The sequence below is a fragment of the Gymnoscopelus braueri genome (assembly GCF_963280865.1).
Source record: "Gymnoscopelus braueri genome assembly, chromosome: 16".
Taxonomy (NCBI): domain Eukaryota; kingdom Metazoa; phylum Chordata; class Actinopteri; order Myctophiformes; family Myctophidae; genus Gymnoscopelus; species Gymnoscopelus braueri.
In genome coordinates this window covers 39,421,745-39,441,142 of record NC_137616.1, presented here as the reverse complement: position 1 = coordinate 39,441,142, position 19,398 = coordinate 39,421,745, and the positions used below count along the sequence as shown (strand labels likewise).

At 40.7% G+C, this 19,398-nt stretch overlaps 1 protein-coding gene across 1 annotated transcript in view; it reads left to right on the top strand.

Annotated features, from left to right (window-relative positions):
- The window catches only part of LOC308103837 (E3 ubiquitin-protein ligase rnf213-alpha-like), a gene marked incomplete at its 5' end in the record, with an annotated part of 58,103 nt that overhangs the window by 34,015 nt on the left and 4,690 nt on the right, over positions 1 to 19,398 (top strand). The window contains 28 exon segments of the mRNA XM_080454016.1: positions 25 to 160; positions 458 to 643; positions 799 to 923; positions 1,050 to 1,207; positions 1,302 to 1,505; positions 2,009 to 2,196; positions 2,282 to 2,399; positions 5,747 to 5,847; positions 5,943 to 6,122; positions 6,723 to 6,868; positions 7,065 to 7,167; positions 7,286 to 7,400; positions 7,642 to 7,849; positions 8,127 to 8,326; positions 8,879 to 8,989; positions 9,185 to 9,295; positions 10,406 to 10,648; positions 11,075 to 11,165; positions 11,291 to 11,325; positions 11,618 to 11,721; positions 13,050 to 13,206; positions 13,753 to 13,933; positions 14,636 to 14,730; positions 15,861 to 16,112; positions 16,651 to 16,780; positions 16,927 to 17,004; positions 18,407 to 18,587; positions 18,673 to 18,877. Of these exon segments, the coding sequence (XP_080310142.1) occupies positions 25 to 160; positions 458 to 643; positions 799 to 923; positions 1,050 to 1,207; positions 1,302 to 1,505; positions 2,009 to 2,196; positions 2,282 to 2,399; positions 5,747 to 5,847; positions 5,943 to 6,122; positions 6,723 to 6,868; positions 7,065 to 7,167; positions 7,286 to 7,400; positions 7,642 to 7,849; positions 8,127 to 8,326; positions 8,879 to 8,989; positions 9,185 to 9,295; positions 10,406 to 10,648; positions 11,075 to 11,165; positions 11,291 to 11,325; positions 11,618 to 11,721; positions 13,050 to 13,206; positions 13,753 to 13,933; positions 14,636 to 14,730; positions 15,861 to 16,112; positions 16,651 to 16,780; positions 16,927 to 17,004; positions 18,407 to 18,587; positions 18,673 to 18,877 (4,142 nt within the window).

Here is a 19,398-nt window from a genome sequence, read left to right as displayed (position 1 = left end):
ATATTGTAATCTTTTTATTTTAAGCTAAATATTTTAGAATTGTGAGGAGATGTCTACACTCACTGTTGGAGCACCATGAGGCCAATGTCTTCCTCCAAATAAACTGGGTTCTCAGAGAAGCATCAGACATCAATGCTCTGCAAGAAGGAGGAACATTCACGTAGGCTTCCCCTACACTCATTTTATGTCACAGCGCAAACTATATAAAATGTATTACATGAACAGATACTAGCTTAGCTCATTTTGAAGTGTGATGAAATGCATAAATGATAAGTGAAAAAATATCGTCATAAAATGTCCAGAGGGGCTATAACATTCTTATCAATACTAAAAATAAATCAAGACTTTGGCCGAGGCACTGCTGAAGACATTAAATACTGTATAATGCGACTTGTACCCTGAAGAGAGGTTAAAGTGTCTTTATGAATGCTACATTAAATTTCATTGTCTATTACAGACACACTCTGTGGAGGAAAATCCAAGCTGTCATCACACCTCTGCTAGCTAACATGGTATCAGTCATCGACCGTGACTGCAATTTGGACCTCCTGATGGACAGTGGAGACGACATCAGGAAGTTGTGGCTTGAGATTTTTGCCAACAAGGACATGCTTGATGTGCCTTCTGTGAGGATGGACAGCCAGTGAGTAAAACTTGATGTCTGATCATGGGCATGGCACTTGGTAAACAAAGATAAAGTCATCCCGTCTGCTTGCAGAATCAGATCCGACATGTTGACATTGTATGTCTGGTATCAAGCCTACTAATCCTCATTCTAAGTATCTGCCTGATTCACAGTTCTAAGGTCTTTATGGTGCAGAGCCATGTCACAGCTGGGAAGACCATGCGCTGTGCTCTGCCGTTCAGCTGGTGGATCAAAGATTTCCTGGAGGAACTCATGATGCAAACTCTCCGACATGAAAGTAAATGGCTCACTATGTTGTTCTTGTCCAAAACTCTGTTGCATGAAAGCTGTCGTCTGGAACCTTGAAACCATCAGCTCTGTTGCACTGTTGTTAAACCTTACCTTTTTTCGTTCTGTTTTTTAGAGCTAAACCAGCATCAATTTGAAGAGTTCTTTGGGAATTTACCACTTGGTCAGTATATGGCCCAAAACCTGAATGATAAAATGAAGAAAGAATTCTTTCAACGGTACCTGCAGGATTTTATCTCGATGACAATGAATGTAACGGCCGAAGAATTACGGGTAATTTCCCTCAATTCCAACTGCAAATCTGTTATTTTTGTTTTAAGATCAAAGCTTTGCTAATCATAATTCCTTCTTTGCATGTTCTCTACAGCTTTTGTGTGAAGCCCTGACGGGCAGTGTAAATGAGCTACAGAGACGAAGAAAGAGCGATGAAATCCCTTCTTTTCCTCAGATCCACATAGCCTACCATTTCTGCCACAGCCGACTACAGAACCTGTCCAGGATGATTGACCTCCAGCCTCAAGTTATTTCCCATTTGTTGAAGAACGAGCACAGTAGGAACTTCCCAGAGATGGTAAAGTCATACCACCTTAATAATCAGTTTTAATGTCTTCATAAAGATGACTTAAATGCTGATTATAATGTTTTTATTCAGAGCAGAGCTAATTACTTTTTTAGCTTAAATGCTAATTAGTCTGTCAACTGTACAGTTTTTTGGTCAATCCTTACACCTTGACAATATCGTTATAACCTTGGAACATAAAGAAAAATGATTCCCTTATGGAGGAAATAAAGAGCATACTGTATGCAATTGTGAACAGCATGGGATTAATAACTGGTCCAATCCCTATGCATACTGTATCTCTCAATATTTGGAGTAATAAATAGGCATTGGACATGGTACCAAAGCTAAGAATCTCTTTACATTAGTTCACTTCAGTGACAATGGACAGTTTGGTGAGCAATGTTTGTCTGACGTATAACTAATTCATGCGACTGCCCAGTGATGGCAAATGCACACATTCTGCAAGTAAACTAAACCAAACTAAACCCACAGCTTGTTCAACTGTCTTCAAGGTTCAGGACGTGCATGCAGCCGTGGCTTGTATTGAATTCCTGGAGCCACCTCAGTTCCATTGTGAAACTCAGTGCCAGGACTGGCTGCAGCAGGTCAAGAGGATTCAAGGCTCCATAGAGCTCATTTGTTCTCGGCAGAATGAGAATAAATATGGAGAGAGATGCAAACACAGACTCCAAGACATTCGGTAAATGCATGTTTTCAGATGACGACTACACAGAAATATAATAAACACATTTTGTTATCACATTGATTGTGATATAATTTTACAGCAATGGCTGGAACCGTATCTACATCCTGTGCTTGTTTGTGGAGCACATGTTGCTGAGAGTTGACTCTGAGGATGAACTGAAGACTGTGGTCCTTCGTCACATTCATACCCTAGGCAGGGTGAGTGTCTCTACTTTACTGTTGCTTCAAAACAATAAATGCACAATAAATGTGGCACAGCTAAAAACACCCAATTACTCAATAATGTACTTATAAATGAAACAATAAAAATATAAGTGAAAAGTTTGTAAAGTGCAGGGTGCTTAAAGCTAAAATTTCCGACTACGCCACCTTTAGGAGGTCTGGTCCAGTTAAAACTTTAAAAAGCCGCGCAGGTTCGTCTGACAACTTTGAGATTTAAAAAGGCAAAAACTTAACAGAGGCAAACTTGCGAAAGAGTGAACACTTGATTTTTTTTTTTAACCCTGATTACAGCGGCATCTAAAATAGCCAACACAATAAAATGCCTACCTAAACAAACGAAAAAAGGGCCCACTAACTAAAATAGAATAAAACAATAAAAAGGAGAAACCAGCCAGTTGAAAGAGGAAAAGGGGGGGAGGGGGGGACAGCAGCGTTGATGGCACCACCTCACACGCCAGTAGCTCCAATGTCCCTGTGGAAGACAAGGAGGGACGCCAGTCACAGATTCAAGGTACTTGAACAGTTCTGTTTAGCTTAGCCTAGCTCTCTGGGGACCACGAGTATTGTTTGTTTGATAGAAGACTTACCGGCGAGGCAGAGCTATGCTCTGCCGCTGCGGTTGTTGCATGTCAATACTCGGGTCTCGTCCTCCTTCTCTCGGTCCTCCACAGGCACGATGTGGTCCGTGTGTCATCTGGGGGTGGTCACCGTTGTATATCGCCTCTCGTTCTGGCTGACCGTGTCTCCGTCTGGCTGGTCTGTTGTCTCTGTGCGTCCGTTCCCTGGCTCTGCTCTCTGTCCATCTTGGAGTATCTCTCCGGTCTCCTCGCCATCGCACCTGCGACCTAGCCATCCTCGGGCAGCCTCCCACGGACGAGGTCCTCCCACAGGCAGGCAGGGCACACACACCGCCGGCCGCATAGCAGTTTAGGGGGTCGTGGCTCCCACTGGCCCCCCACCGACTGGGGTGTCCCTGCCCACCCGAACCCCAGTCCGTGGTAGCCACCCTTGCTCAGACAAGGCTGCAGCGTTTGGCTTCCTTCATCTCTCCCAGCTCCTTCTCACAGCAACCTCTCTCTCTCTCAGCTGCTCACTTCTCTTCAAACATGTCCTCTGTCTCATTATATAGGGCTCATAATCAGGCTGCCACACCCAGACTCAGGTGCAGGTCCTTATGGTTAGTGCAGGTCAGTGGAAAGAAATATAAAAACATGCAACTCAACACACTCAGAAATAAATCACAGCAAAAGTAAATATAACAAAACTAACAGCAAATATCACTCAGGAAAACAATCTCACTTCAAAACATGCAAAATACTAACCATAGAAAAATATAACACAAAATCACATAATAAACCAAAAACACGAAGCATAATCACATTTTCCACCGGCTCACATATACACATTGGGCCTCATGCAGCAATAAGTTCCTAATGTTTCCACATTTCCACATTTCTTCCTAAGTGAATTCCTAAGAGAAGTTGAGTCAGATTTATGAAACGTTCTTAAAAGGCAGAATTGTTAATAGCTATGTTCTTATGATGATGAATCCCAATCCTCGTAACTTGAAGGGGTGTGCCAGTTAATCCTAATTACCATAGGGAGCCGCCCCACCAATCCCCATATAAGGCATGACTGCATGGCCCTGCCTGCAATCACACCTGTGTGTGATGGCTGCACACAGAAATCACAGGAAATCACACACAGAAATAAAGTTGAGAGAATGAAGTAAAGAATACCTAAACTAAAGTCTAAAGATGGTCGAACACCAGACTCCAAACATAAAAATAAATACATCAATAGTTCTGTGGAGATACTTTTGAAGTGAACAGCAAATAATTGTATTCAATTAATGAATGTATTTTATTATTTCTCTCACATTAATCAACATATCGCCACTAGACATCAATGTAAATTTGCTGAAATTAGCATGTTATCCATATTTCATGTTCAAGAGTAGCGTTAGTAGTGGATATAAAACATTTCATTACTGAAAGCTGGTGGGTGGATATGGAGGGTCTTTAAGGTAGCAGCTGCTTGGTATGTAATGGGGTGGAAATATAATAGGGGTGTGGTGGGTTGTGTGGAGGGTATGGGGATGGGTATGACGGGTGGGTATAGGGGGGCTTTCAGGTAGGAAGGGAACGGGAAAATGTGGGTGTGGCGAATGTCGGGGATATGGGGGTGGGGGTATGGGGCGGGCGATGAGGGTGGGTTGGGTGTTAGGTTATGGGGTGGGTATGGGGCTTGGGCTTGGGCTTCAACTCAACCGGTCCGTTTGGGTTAGATTGACATTTCAGACCCATTGAAAACTCTAAAGCAGTTGTTCTCAAACATTTTCATGTCAAGGACTCCCAAATTGACATGCATTTGGCTGCAGACCCCCTCCTGAAAATATTTTCTGCCAGGGAAAATCTTTCAAGATTTATCAAAATGTTTCGAAAATAGCCGATCTACAAGCTCAAAATGGCCAGTAATGGGACGCGTTGTAGCTTGTAGATCGGCTATTTTCAAACAAAGTATAAAATAGGGTTAAAGTGATTAAACTGTTCCTCGTTTGCTGTGGACCCCCTGGAACTCCCTCAAGGACCCCTGAGGGTCCCCAGACCACACTTTGAGAACCACTGCTCTAAAGATAGGATAACAATATTATTGTAATTTAAATCCTATATTATACAACTATAGAATTGAAGAAACTTCGAGAATAAATTATTTTTGCACTAACATAGAACTCAAAGGCCACCCTTAAGGTCATTACACACCGGCGATTATGCGAATATACGCAACATTCGGACTCGTTCCGAATAAATAAAAGACGCTTTTTCGCTTCGCTTTTTTGCTTTTTCGCTCCGTGGAAGCTTGCATTGACTTTATAAGGTTTTTTAAAAAAAAGGATTATTCGCATGAAAAAACACAACACACCTACAAACCACTTTATAAGTTAAAAGTATAAATCATTTTAGGCACCACAATTACAACAAGTACAGATCCTGTACAGTTACACGGCACATGTTTAAACCAGTTGAATTAAAGGTAATTAAATTCAGTCCAGACCTACTCTGTTGCCCCTGGTGGTTGAAATCTGAAGCGTTCCTGAATGGCTGGGGAGGAAAAGAGGGACACACAGACCGACCGACAGACCGACCGACAGACAAAGCCTCCTGTAGGCCGACCCCCTGGGTCTGGCAATCAGTAGGGGCCATCCTCTGGGATGAATGTGCTCAGTATCTTATGTTGCTGTCCACCCATTACGGCTTATGTGCAAAGATCTCACCTCAAAAAACATATGCACAATAGTTTTGTTGTTCTCTTCTCTGTATAAGGCGCTTGCTGGAAACTCAGATGTAAAATCTGAGAAAGCTTTTCGAGCTGTGATTGAAGTCTTGCAGTCGTGCAAAAAAGGGGCGTGTGATCAGCTTTGCAAGTAAGAACATTTCTGTCCATAGTTGTCATAGTGTCTCTCTTCATAGTGTCTCTCTTCATTCCAGTTTGATGCAATTTGCTTCCATTTTGCTGAAGGTTTGGTCTACAATGCAGGGTTTGCATGAAAGAACCACAAGAACCAGTGGAGCTACCCTGCCATCACATCTTCTGTCTGCAGTGCATTGAAGGATGGCTTCAGGCTCAACACAAGTCCTGCCCCCTGTGCAAGCAGGACATTCCAGATACATTTGATCCAGAAGTGCCTGACGAGATAAGGTCTGATTTATTTTAAGAATGATTACTAATAATATTTGTTGTAATAAACGATATGTCTATTAAAATAAATAGTATTCATGTCGGATCATTTTAACAAAACAAATTCAAGAAAACGCAACTCACTTAAATCACCCATCAATGAATATGTAAAAAATAAATGCATATGTCCTTATAACTTTTTAAAAAATGAGATTTTAAGGTATTTCTACTGTTTGTTACACAGTAAGGCCTCTATACACCTAGGCTTTGTCGGGCAATCAGTGTCTGTGCCTGGTCGCATTTTGTCCTGTTGGAGGTGTATCCAGGCAGATTTGCGGGGCCTGATTACCTGATAATTATTTTTAATCAGTGGTGGGACTCACTGGGAAGGGAGATCATTTCAATCACATTTGCCCTAGTGTGAGCAGCACTAGGACTGAACACGCAGAGAGAAAACAAAAAGATTTAGTGAGTGAGTGAGTGAGAGAGTGAGTGAGAGAGTGAGTGAAAGAGAGAGAGACTTAAACGGACACAATTATTTCATGGAACGCACTCCTTTCTGGCAAAACATCCTTTTATTTTTAATGGTTGATACAGCTCATGTTTGTCATACAAATACAGAGCTTCTATCAGTAAAAACGCAGACTTCAGGCAACGCTGTGATGCGTTTTTCATTGCGCTGGTGTCCACGGTGTGCTTCAAAGACAACACACCACCCGCAGAGGGCGTCGTGATGCACCTTCTCTCCTACCTTATGGTTGAGACAGGTAATACTACTTTACAGTGAACAAACAAAGCTAACACCAACCGTAACAGTGGATTCTCTGTTTTATTGATTGTAATAGTTTATGTGTAGTGTTACCTACCTAGTTATGCTAACTGATGCTCTATTATTATATAACCCAGATTTTCTTATTGTGCAGTTTGTTTTTGAACCATAAGTTGTTTTATGTTTTACACCAGAAAACCATCAGATTCACACCAAGGACTTGTCGCCCTTTGATGAGTCTGTTGACAAGAACCCTGTGGTGCGCTCTGTGATTCTGAAGCTTCTTCTAAAGTACAGGTTTGTATAGTGGATTATGACCCTATCTGATTTGTCTAAATTCATAGTAATAATATGGATTTAGTAGAATAGATGCCATTTATTAATAGAATTGTTCTGTTATTGTTCTCTTTTTTAGTTTCAATGACGTCAGAGAATATTTGCAACAGCATTTGTCAGCTGTTGAAGTCAGTATACTTGTGGGAGAGGAGGATAAATCAGAGCTCTATGCTTTGTACATCAACTGCCTTGAGGTAAACTCTTTTATACACTACAATCTTGTATACATCGTGTTGTCCAATTTCCTCTGGTTTCTTTATTTATTTTAATTAATTTCTGTGTAAGGTGCTTTATAAAGCACTTTAAAATGATTTAAACCTATGTAAACACAAGCACTTTACTTCTGTATGCTTGCATAATGGGAAAATACAAATCTATATCTTTAAAGAGTGCTCTACAGATATAACTAAAACTTTCACAACCTCCTGACCCCAGGACTCCCTGTGGGACAGTATGCCCCAAGAATCCACCAGAGTTGAGGAACAGCAGGCATACTTCCATGAAGAAACAGCATTCTTAAACAACGTCCTGAACTCCATCACCCAGTCCCCTGCAGAGGTGTCCATCGAACACCTGCAAGACATCGCCAGAATCCGTCTGTCCCTTAGCATGGCCTCTGAGAAGATCAGAATCTTCCCCTCTGGTGAGAGCTGAAGCAAGGCTTTATTGGAATATTAAATATATGAGATATGTGAGGTTCACTTCTCCATGGAGAAGTATTCATTTGCGGTGCAAGTTGTAATCCAAAATTAGATATCTATTATTTGGAAAGTACAACTGCATTGTTATGATCCATGACTGTCATTTTAATTCCCTGTGAAAGGTTTGTTTTACTTGCTAGCAACGTACATTTCAGCAAAGACTAGGGTTGTAAAAGTTGGATGTGTGTGCTCTACTATCAGACTGTGTTTTTGTGACAGATGCAAATGTCCAAGATACGGTTAAGGAGTTCCTGGATGCTGTTGAGGGCTTATGTGAACGGAGTGGGAATGACTGGTACAGAGTCTACCTCATCCGTAAGCTCAGCAGCCAGTGGGGGGTCGAGGTGGTCCAAGCGATGGTGAAGGAACCACAGTTCCGCTGGCTCTTCCCTGTTGAGGTCCATCAGCAGGCATACAAGGTGAAGATAAAACAAAAAAAAACATGATGTTTTTTTTAGACATCATAGATTCTGATGTCACAGACTAGTGGTGTAATTTTGTCTATCAAGGACCTATTATTTGATTTACATATTTAAAAGGATATTTTCCTACAACAATTAAAGTAACTTGATCGTTGTGCAGTCACAAAAATCCAGTGATGCTTAATGAAAAAAAAAGATAATTTTTAAGTGCTATTTGAAAGATTGTTTGGCTGAGTGCCTGAGACTAGCCTATGAGACTAGCCTATGAGCCATATAAACCTGGAATGTAGGGGTGTGCCGATACACTAATTTCATGAAACGATACGATACGATATTGGGCTCACGACATCGATACGATGCGATACATGGCACTTTTTTATTATGAAAATATATGGGGGGGGGGGGAGCAAATGCAAACAAATACTTCTGTTTTGCATTATTATTATTGTAAAAAAAAAACGTATCTCGATATATCGCGGGACGATATATCGGCACACCCCTACTGGAATGCTTACAATCACAAGTATTTCTCCACTTTTGGTGTAACAGAATACAGATGGATGCCAGATAGACCAGTACCTTGTGTATGGAGAACAATACAGGGTCATACGAGACACAATGAGGGGCGGCAGTGCTGATGAAATAGAAGCAGCATGTGAGGTATTGCTTTTATCTAGCGCCCTACTGTATGCAACTATGCAATGACTATTTTTTCAAGGCTGGAATGACTTCTTCAACACAATGATCACCCATATAAACACCATTATCAAATGCAAAATGTTCTGCATTTGTCCAATGAAAAAAGGCACTTGGACAGCATTCAAAGTTCTGCTAATGATTGCTTGTTTGTTTCAGAAATTAACTGCACCTCCAAGAAAACGGACTCTATATATCCTCCTGGCTCTTTTCAGAGAGGTGACGGCTCTGTACAGATCTGCCAACACCAACCTTCATCCTACCCCTGTGGTAAGAACAATGTGGAAACATACTACTTAAGTGGTATACATATTTTAATGATAAGAGATAAATCAAAGTGTAGCTAACTAATTTGAAATGTTTTAGTAGGACATGATTTGTCCCAACCCAATTCTCAAGAATGGGTGTTAGGAGTTTCGTCCGAACAGAAATCCAGCTGAAGTGGAGTTAGGAGTCCGAACAGCTGACAATAGCTCCGCTGCTGAGGGAGAGGTTTCAAGTGGGTCTAAATTCCCAAAAGCTAGCAATGGATCTCCAAGCTCACAATGCATCACAACGTGTGAATTAATCCCCTGATGCTTCATGACACTTATTATATAGGCCTACAATAATAAACAGGAATTCAGTGCAACGATAGTTCATGTAGACACGGAAGGCAGAATGTTTATATACTACATTCACACTCCCCGGACCCCCCCCCCCCCATTCGCTAACAAGCTAATACAGTCGTTCTCCTTTAAGTCAGTATGTTCAACACTTGTCATTCTCATTCGCTACAAGCCAATTCACTCACGCCCTCATACCCACAGTGCAACGCTGGCGGGTCATTTAAGCAGCTTCTGCTCTCTGTTCATTCTAAATGCTTAGCTGTCATTGCAGGTTGTACAGCTGTAGGTTTTCAAATTCCCTCCACCTCCCCGGCCTCCTCCCTGTGGCATTTAGTTCATATTGTTATAGGTTGATTCTGTGTATTGTACTGTGGTTCTATGGATTATTTTATGATTCTGTGTATTGTACTGTGGTTCTATGGATTGTACTACGATATGTGGTAGTTTAATTATGAATTGAAGGTTCAATGTTTATGTAAAACTGTATTTATGCTCTGCTCTGGGGGGTTTGTGATTGAAGATATGTGACATGTTTGCACAGGGAATCTTTAATATCACACAAGCAGAGTCACACCGCCAAACTTGAATGCAATATCATTGCATATAATATGTGGTTAATATGGTTATGGTTAATAAATGGTAAATGGTTAATTAATGGTCTGGTTATTTCTGAGCTGAAGTGTCTAAATGAACTTTAAATATTACAATAACTTCTGCAAAGAGTGTGTTTGCTGAACCTGAGTTATTTAACTATTATCTTATCTTACATCAGCAATGTGAAGCATTTGAAGAACTCATCCAGGGCTCCAGTTTCTTGTCTTGTGGACAAGTCAGAACCTTTGCAGCAGCTTTGGTACACAACAGGCTGGGACCCTTGACCGTCCGTGCTGATCAGAGGGTTAAAGAACAGGTTGTCATTGAACTGACAGTCCACCTGGCCGCTGTGCTCCTCACTGGGACTGATGGCTTACTGGGACCAGTCCAGCAGCTTGGCTTGTCCACTAACAACATGCTGGTAAACAATAATAATGCTAATTATGATCAACCTTTTGATAAATGCTATATAAATCAAGTTGATTATATTATTATGAAGTCTTTTTATGTAGTCCTTCAGGCATAGCAACACTGTGGTACACTTTTCATAGTCATTTAACCATACTAATGTCATGCTGTATTCGTAATATTAGATGTCAGTTGAAGTGGTTTCATTCTAAATGTCCCTTTCAGAAAAGTAATGTTGATTGATCAGTACTGGAAAAAAGTCAACTGGCTATAACAAAGAAACATTACATTTTGTCACATATTGAGTTGTTGGTCTGGTTTTAGAAGTAATCTTCTTAGTTCTTATGTTATTCTAATTGTATTTACTCCTGCAGCATCTTATTTTGCCATATGGATAAATACAAATTAATTGTTTTCCTCTCAACCTACTGTATTACAGAGGTCCTTTATACCCACAATGCCTGTTGACATGCTGGCTGTAGCCCGGAGGAGTATAACGCTGGATAAGGGTAGAAAGGTCACCTGGTATAGTAAGTGTTATATATACACCGGAAAATATTGTTTTGGCTTTGAAAAGTACATTGATTTGAGTGTGTGTTCTGTACTAATGCTAACCTCTGCAAATTTTCCATGCTTTGATTTTGTTTTCCCACAGTGTGCCCAAACAACCACCCATGTATTGTTGGTGAGGTAAGTTGAATTATACTTACCTAAAGAGACTAGGTGACATAAGCATGGTGAGCAAATGTAAAAGTGCGAAAAGTGTAAAAAGAATCAGGTGATGCTCTTATGCTGCTAAAGTAGAATGAGCTTCAGTTTCTTCATTATCCACATCAAGCAGTGATAGAATATCAAAGTCAGTGCCTTACTGAGAACAGAGATTAAACCCAGAGCACATCTCAAAAAAGGTTATGAAGCCAATAGGTGAAAGAAGAGAAGTTCTTGTATACTGATGAAAGGTGATTGGTGTGTTTCACTGCAGTGCGGCATGCCCACAGAGATAGGGAAATGTCCGGATTGTGGGCTTTCGGTTGGAGGAGTGAGTCACAAACCTGTGGATGGATTCAAACGCACACAGGAACAGCAGTAAGTTATTATAACCACAGTGATGGTAGTTCAAGTACATTTGCACTAAAGAGTTTGGCTTGGTTCGTTGCTCTCCACTTGGTTGGTTGGTTTGTTTGTTCGTTGTGTCTTTGTGCACATGGGAACAATGTGGCTCTAATGTGGATCTCAGACTTCATGTGGCCAGCATGTGATGTCAGTCATCTAGTCGTCCATGACATATCCACTATGATGTAAGACTCCAACTTTGGGCAAGGATTCTGGCTGATCAAATGACCCCAACAATTAATTCTCCAGTTCTAGTCTAGGCAACAAAGAAGGGCAGTGGGAGGGGTTCTTATATCCACACAACAGATTGAAGGTATATTAAATGACATAGTTCAATGTTGAAAATTAGTGGTATTCTCCTTTAAGGCATCTAGCTGGCATTAGGGCATTGACTTACAACACTTTAAAAGTTGGCTATTTCTATTCTGATGTCACTTACAGTACATTTGGCAGATAGCTGAATGGGTAAGAGAAGGTCCCAGGTTTGAGCCACGGCAATGTGCTTGTGTGTCGGAGACACCAAGGGGGTCCTATTTTAGCCAAGAGTGGCTAAATCCACTATTTGGCGATTTAGCATTGCGCAAGGGTGTGTTCCCGTGCAAAAGTTGCTATTTTCGTACACCAGCCTTATCTCTAGAACACCTGTGCTACCCGTTACACTACGCATTGGTGTGTTTGGGCGTTACAATAATAAATCAATCACCGTGCCAGATGCCATTGCCTTTAAGAGAAGACATTATCCCCAATGCAATCTTACACGCTCTCCCTCTCTGCCCATTGAAGAGCGGCGAGTGCCTTGGAACTAGCAACCAGGCCTAGGAAAACAAGCCCAAAAGAAGCGAACATGTACCACATGAGCAATTTAAACATATACATCAGCTATTTGAAAATAGCAGATCTACAAGCTCACAATGCGTCGCATGCTTGTAGATCTGCTATTTTCAAATAAAATCTTGACCTGCAACACTTGTTGCCGACTCTCGACATGCCCATTGCAGGCGTGCTCTACCAAACTAATTTGGCATAGCGGGTGGTTTTTGAATCCGCTATGCGCTTTCCCAAACATGTGGGGGCAATATAGCAATTAGCACACTTCCAGGCGCGAATAACGGAGGCGGCATAATGAATAGTGCGGCCGCAAGGTACCGTTTAGGGACAGTGCCAGCTCCCTTGTGCGTAATTCACGGGTAGCGGGTTATGCCAACGGCTAAGGCACAGGCGAAAATAGAGCCCTACTCTCTCCTAACTCTCAACACTGAGTATTTTACTGTGTGATTTGACCTCACCATGTGTTCTGTCAGGGTGGATGATACAAAGCCAGGCCACATCCTGGGTGACCCACAGAAGAGGAACAATGCAGTCACCCTGGACACTAAAAACATGTCCCTCACCCCCTTCACCTTGGTCAGGCTGTTGACTCATTTAGCCATGCTGCTGGGAGCATCAGAGAATCCACAGGTACGCAAAGGATTCTTGTTCCAAAATGACATATACTGTACATAATTTGAAAAAATAGACAATTTGACAAAATAGACAACAGTAAAATATGTGTGCACTACACAGGAAAGGTCTCTCACACGTTAACCGCTGTAAGTTCTCAAATAAAAGAGGCTGGATTCAGGATATGCAATTGGTCTTTGAAAATATTATTAGTATTATGAACACAATAAATCTGCCAATTAACAAATATTGGGCTGAACTCATGTCGACTAATTAGTTGTTGGGCTTTTGTGCAATGGTGTTAGTCTGGTGCAAATTGAGTACCGTAATGTCAGGTGTGTTGGTGGTCTTGTGCAACCAAAGGGTTGACCAAAAAATACATCTTATTACAGGATAAAACCATAATATTATAAAGATATGGAATACTGCACTTTGGTTCATTTAGTTTCTCTTAGTTTTTTCTTTCAAGATTGACCTATTGTATACAATATCCACCTATAAATGAATGTAACTTTTAGCCATGTTAACCTGTTAACCGTATGTCATATTATTATGCCGCTTCAGTTGATACAGCAGGTGATTCAGCCTCCTGTCCCGGATCCTTGCTTGTTTCTCCAACAACACCTTCTGAAGGACATGGAGCAGTTGGCCCAAGCCTTGGGGAAAGGCACTGATGACACGGTCACCACTGTCCGACACTGGATGATCAAGTCCCTTCTAGAATCTAGAACACGCACCAATCAATGTACAGCAACACAATCGAGCTCTTTTCCACTCTCATAATGTTAATTGAACAGTTTTCCAGAACCATTCCCTGTCAGGTGCTCAGTTGCTTAACCACAAATAGCTGATCTACAAGCTCACAATGCATCGCAATGCTATGCATTGTACCTTTGTAGATTACATATTTTTGAAACATATTGAAAAACATTTAATTTTGAAGGATTTCCCTATAATGACATGCCCAAATATGGCACCAGGGCAAGTCTACTTACAGAGCATTAACCCTTAAGGCCGGGAACGCATCTGTGTGTCATTTTACGATTACTTTGGCTATTCAAAAATAGCAGATCTACAAGCTCATAGCGCGGCACTGCCGCGCTATGAGCTTGTAGATCTGCTATTTTTGAAAAATTGTGAACATTTGTGCAAATCTTTTTTAAGGGTTAGGATTTAGGAAAAAAGGTCAGGTCTTAATGGGTTAAGAAAGTTTGCCATCCAATGTTTTTGTTTTTGTTAACATATCACCACCATTTACACAATACAAGTCAGTGAAAAGGGAGTCAATTCTCTCAATATCAATCACAAACAAGTTATTTTGCTGAATTCTGTTACTTAAAACCACATTTTCACATGAGAATGATCTTTTTCCATGGTAAGTAAGTAGTTTTTAACAGAACACAAAGTGTTGTATTTCACCAAATCTTTCCTGTTTGACTTTGTTTAGGGCCTGCTGGCTTTGATCCCCATCTGTTGACCAAAGAATCCAGAGATGCCTGGGAGACAATCGTTGCAACAGACATCATGACACCACAGCTGAGGGTAATCGTATTGTCTTCATCCTTTGCATATGGATATTTCAGCATGATTGTCTTGGTAATTTAGCTTTGATAAACACATAATAGCATATATATATATATGTCCATATAGCAAAGAGTATACAGTAAATTATATCACACACAGTATATTTCAAAATATTCACAAATACGGGAAAATACACTTTCAATTATGGAAATGCATTTTCATAATATATTTTAAATTCTATCTATTCGTATATTTCATCCTCTATAGGAGTGGAAAATGTTTTTATTTTATTTTATTTTATTTTATTTTATTTTATTTTATTTTATTTTATTTTATTTTATTTTATTTTATTTTATTTTATTTTATTTCTGCTTTATAATTCCCACATGTGATGGGATAACATACATACACAATTCAACAATAAGCTTTTATTTTTACTTTAGCCACATTTCCACGGTACGATCATTTTTATCTCAGCAAGATTCTGAAAAACTGATACATGCTTTTGTGTCTAATCGACTGGACTATTGCAATGCCTTATTTACCAGCTTCCCCAAGAAGTCTTTACATAGACTACTACTAATTAAAAACTCTGCTGCTAGACTACTCACAAGATACTAGAAGGCGAGAGCATATACCTGTAACTTACACTAAGCCCTCAAGCCCTGCAGCCTCACAGACTTTAGTGACGTCAGCTGGTAAGTGCTTAAGGGTGAGAGACGGCAAGGGCTCCAAATGCTATAAAACAGTGATGTCAAACTGGTGTTTCACGGGCCATTTCTGGCCCACGACGTCGTCAAATCTGGCCCGCGATGTGATTTAAGAAAACGCCATTTAATACTACCGTTATGCGCGGTAAGTTATGTAAAGTGTCAAAGTGCTGTCCCGGGACAGCACTTTGACACTTTACATAACTTTTAAAACTCGTCCTGTCCTTATTTACAGTCAGTGCTAAAGGCTGTGATTGTTGATTGTTATTATAATGATATTTACGTTATTCTGTTCGTTTTAATTTGTGTTTAGATTATTGAATAATATTTGAATAAAGTAAAGAATAAAGTTCATTATCATTAACAAATACACCAATACCAGAACATAATAGAGCTTTCATACTGTAGTTAATATTTTGTGCCTCTGTTCATCATCAGGGTCTTGATGGTGTGCTGAGAACTGTCAACGCCGCTATCAGGATGGACTCTCGTGTCTCATCCAACTTCCTCATGAGCCTGACCAATGAACATGAGGTCCCCGTTCTGACCTCCCTGCCTCGAGGATCCCAGCTCCACTGCTCAGCGGTGTGGAGCTGCAGGGAGAGGTTTTCCCTGCTCAACTTCAAACACATAGTGGAGCACCATGACCAGAAGGAGAACCTACCTCTACTCTGGACGTTCCTGCAGAAGGTGAGCGGCTAGCTCCCTATATAATATAATCTTCAGCCATTAGGCTTGGCTATTCAAAATGGATGAATGCAATATTACCAAAATACAATTCAATACATTTAAAAATGTATCTCGATGCAATCAATGCAAAATAATGTATGAAATAAAAGAAACAAAAGTTAACACAGTACTTAAGAAATTAAATGAATATATAAATATATATATGAATGTTGTAATAGTAACAAAATCACAGCTGAAGCTGTAGGTTAAGCAGAGGTCACTCATGGTGTCAATTCTGTCTGCCTTTCCACTGTAGCTGTGCTGATTGGTTATTCTGCCATTGAACCCCATGGGAAGATACACAGCTTTAGCATGCATTGATTGCCCAGCTGCCATATAACCCCTCAGGGTTTATACAGCAGCTCACCAATCAGCACAAATGTATTATCACTCATCTAACCAAGGTCAAATAAAGGCTGGATATGTGATTATATTCAATATCGGCCCAAGCTGGGTTCTCATGTGTCTTTTGCATTTTCTTTTTCTTTTTTTTCTGCAGGAGATAGAATTTCGACAGATTAAGTTCCTTCCAGACATACTGAGCCTTCAGAAACACCTGGTGAGAAAGTTCCAAAATGCATCTGATGAGATGCTTGGGTCCATTGCAGAATTCATTGGCAGACAGACAGGTACCACTGATCTAGTACATACTGTATTTTGGATAGTTTTCTATATGCTGAGTTGTCAACAATTGGCATGTTTGGAATTCACTTATGTGTCCCTCTTCTAATCCAAAATGGTCCAGATGATATAATCAACTACTGTTTTGTTCCAGGAATGAAGACGTGGTTTGAAAAACAGATCAATATCTTCCTGAACACATGGAACCTTCTTAGAGTGTCTGTAGCCAGCAGTGAGTCAATCATTTAACTCTCTGCTCACCTCTTTTTTTACACACTCTTGGTGTTATGTAGATGTTATGTATTGAGCACAATTTGGCAAAAGAAAATTGTATATACTGTAAGTACACCTTCCTTGGCTCTAGGTATAAGGAAGGTGGCTATAGGTGGCTAAATATCGGATAAATATCATACTTATATACAATATTAATATTTATGACATGGCTTGGTTGAATGCTTGATTCTGATTGGTCAATCACTGAATTAATCGGTCTGTTATTTATCTAATGACAGCAAACTCAACAACAGACCACTGTCTAATCAAAGACTCATAGCACCTGGCTCATATCAAACACACTATGTCATTTATAGCTAAACAGTACACTCAATAATGTTTTTGAAAACATTTGAGGTGATAAATAGACAATGCAGTAACAGTGAAGGTTCAACACTGATCAGCACTTCCTACCGGTGTTTTCCGACCTGATCGTGTTGCACTAGACGCACCTGGCATAAATGAACAGACTACTTTCATTACCGTAAGCAATGGAATCAATTTAAAATACATCAAATCATTTTGTTGTTACTTTTGGCTCAATGTATTTATTAAGTAGCCGTGTCATAAGTGGGATAATCAATGGGGAGCCGGTCATTATTGAAAAATAAACCCCTTCAGGGTGTTGAAGACCCCTCGCTTCACGTCTGGGTCTAAATCACCCTGTCTGGGTTTATTTCTCAATACCGGCATTGATTACCCTGTAACAGTGCATCTTTTTCACTGTAAACAATAACAAAAATAAGCTAGTACTATAAAAAATATACTTTTTTTTTCTTTCTAGGAACCTAACATTGTAGCTTATTATACGTAGCCTGCGAGTCAGTTCTGGCAGATACTGTACACTCGAGAGGTTACATGCATGCTCATTCTATGTGGCTGTTTGCAGCATCATGCAGACCCATACAGTACGTCATACACTGACAGTACGTCAGCTGTCCAATCGGGCGGGTTATTTAAGTTGCACTTACATCTGTGTCCCGTCCGCTTTGTGTCATGGTGTTGTCATGCGGCGTTTGCTCCCACCACCACCCCAGCACTACCAGTGGGCTCTGCTATTGGTTCTGTTCCCCATGGGGGGTTGTTATTATATATCTATCTCCCTGCTCTTAATGGTTAATGATGTTTGTCTTAATTGTGCTGAGCAGGGAGAAAAATGTAGCAGAGCTTGAACGCCAAAATAAAATATTACATCCACAATATTCTCTTTCTATAATATTGTTTCAATAGATTTGGTCTGTAATATTGGTTCAATCTATTCGTGAGTTATCTGACAGAAATGTAGGTTATGCTGAATTAAATATAATTTCATTTGAAATTTATAATTTGTTTCTCACCACTGCATCCTCCCTGACTTGTAGGTGAGATGAAAATCCCAGAGGAGTTTTGTGGAAAGGATTTGGACCTGACCAGTGACCTTCAGTACCTTCTTCCCAGGCGACAGGGAGCGGGCCTGTGTGCCACCGCTCTGCTCAGCCACCTGGTGTCACTGCACAACGAGCTGGTCTACGCTGTGGACCGTCACACCGAGGAGGACTGCAGGTATACATGTCAGATCAGGTTCAGTTATTCACAATGCAGACACAGGGTTCAATTCTGCAGGCCTGACTTGCTTCTGATGTTCCAGTGGTTACAAGGTGGCCGTGGCAGACCTGACGGAGCAGCACGTCATCCGATACGAGCTGGAGAAAGACCTGCTGCCTCTCATTCTGTCCAACTGCCAGTACAGCCTGGAGCGCGGCCAAGAGACCGTGACAGAATACAACCTGCTAAAGATCCAGCAACAGATCCTCAGCCGCTTCCTTCAGGGAAAACCTTTAATAACACGGGCTGTGAGTCACACACATTCTTAACTACATGAACACACTACATGAACACCGTCCCTATTCTGGGCATGTCACTCATAATAGGTGAACATTCTGTGTATATATATATATATATATATATATATATATATATATATATATATATATATATATATATATATATGTGTTGTTGTTAAGGCAACAACACGCCCACAGGCACACCTCCAGGCGCAAATAACGGAGTCGGCATAATGAATAGCGGGTATATATATATATATATATATATATATATATAAAAACAGATTTATACTATTTATGAATGAACTACGGGCTCTATTCTTGCCACTGCTTTACTCGCACCCGCTACCCGTGAATTACTGCCCGCTACCCGTGAATTACGCATACGGGAGCTGGCAATGTCCCTAAACGGTATCTTGCGGCCGCTATACCCGCTATTCATTATGCCGACTCCGTTATTTGCGCCTGGAGGTGTGCCTGTGGGCGTGTTGTTGCCTTAACCCCCAAATTGCTATTTTGCCCACACACGT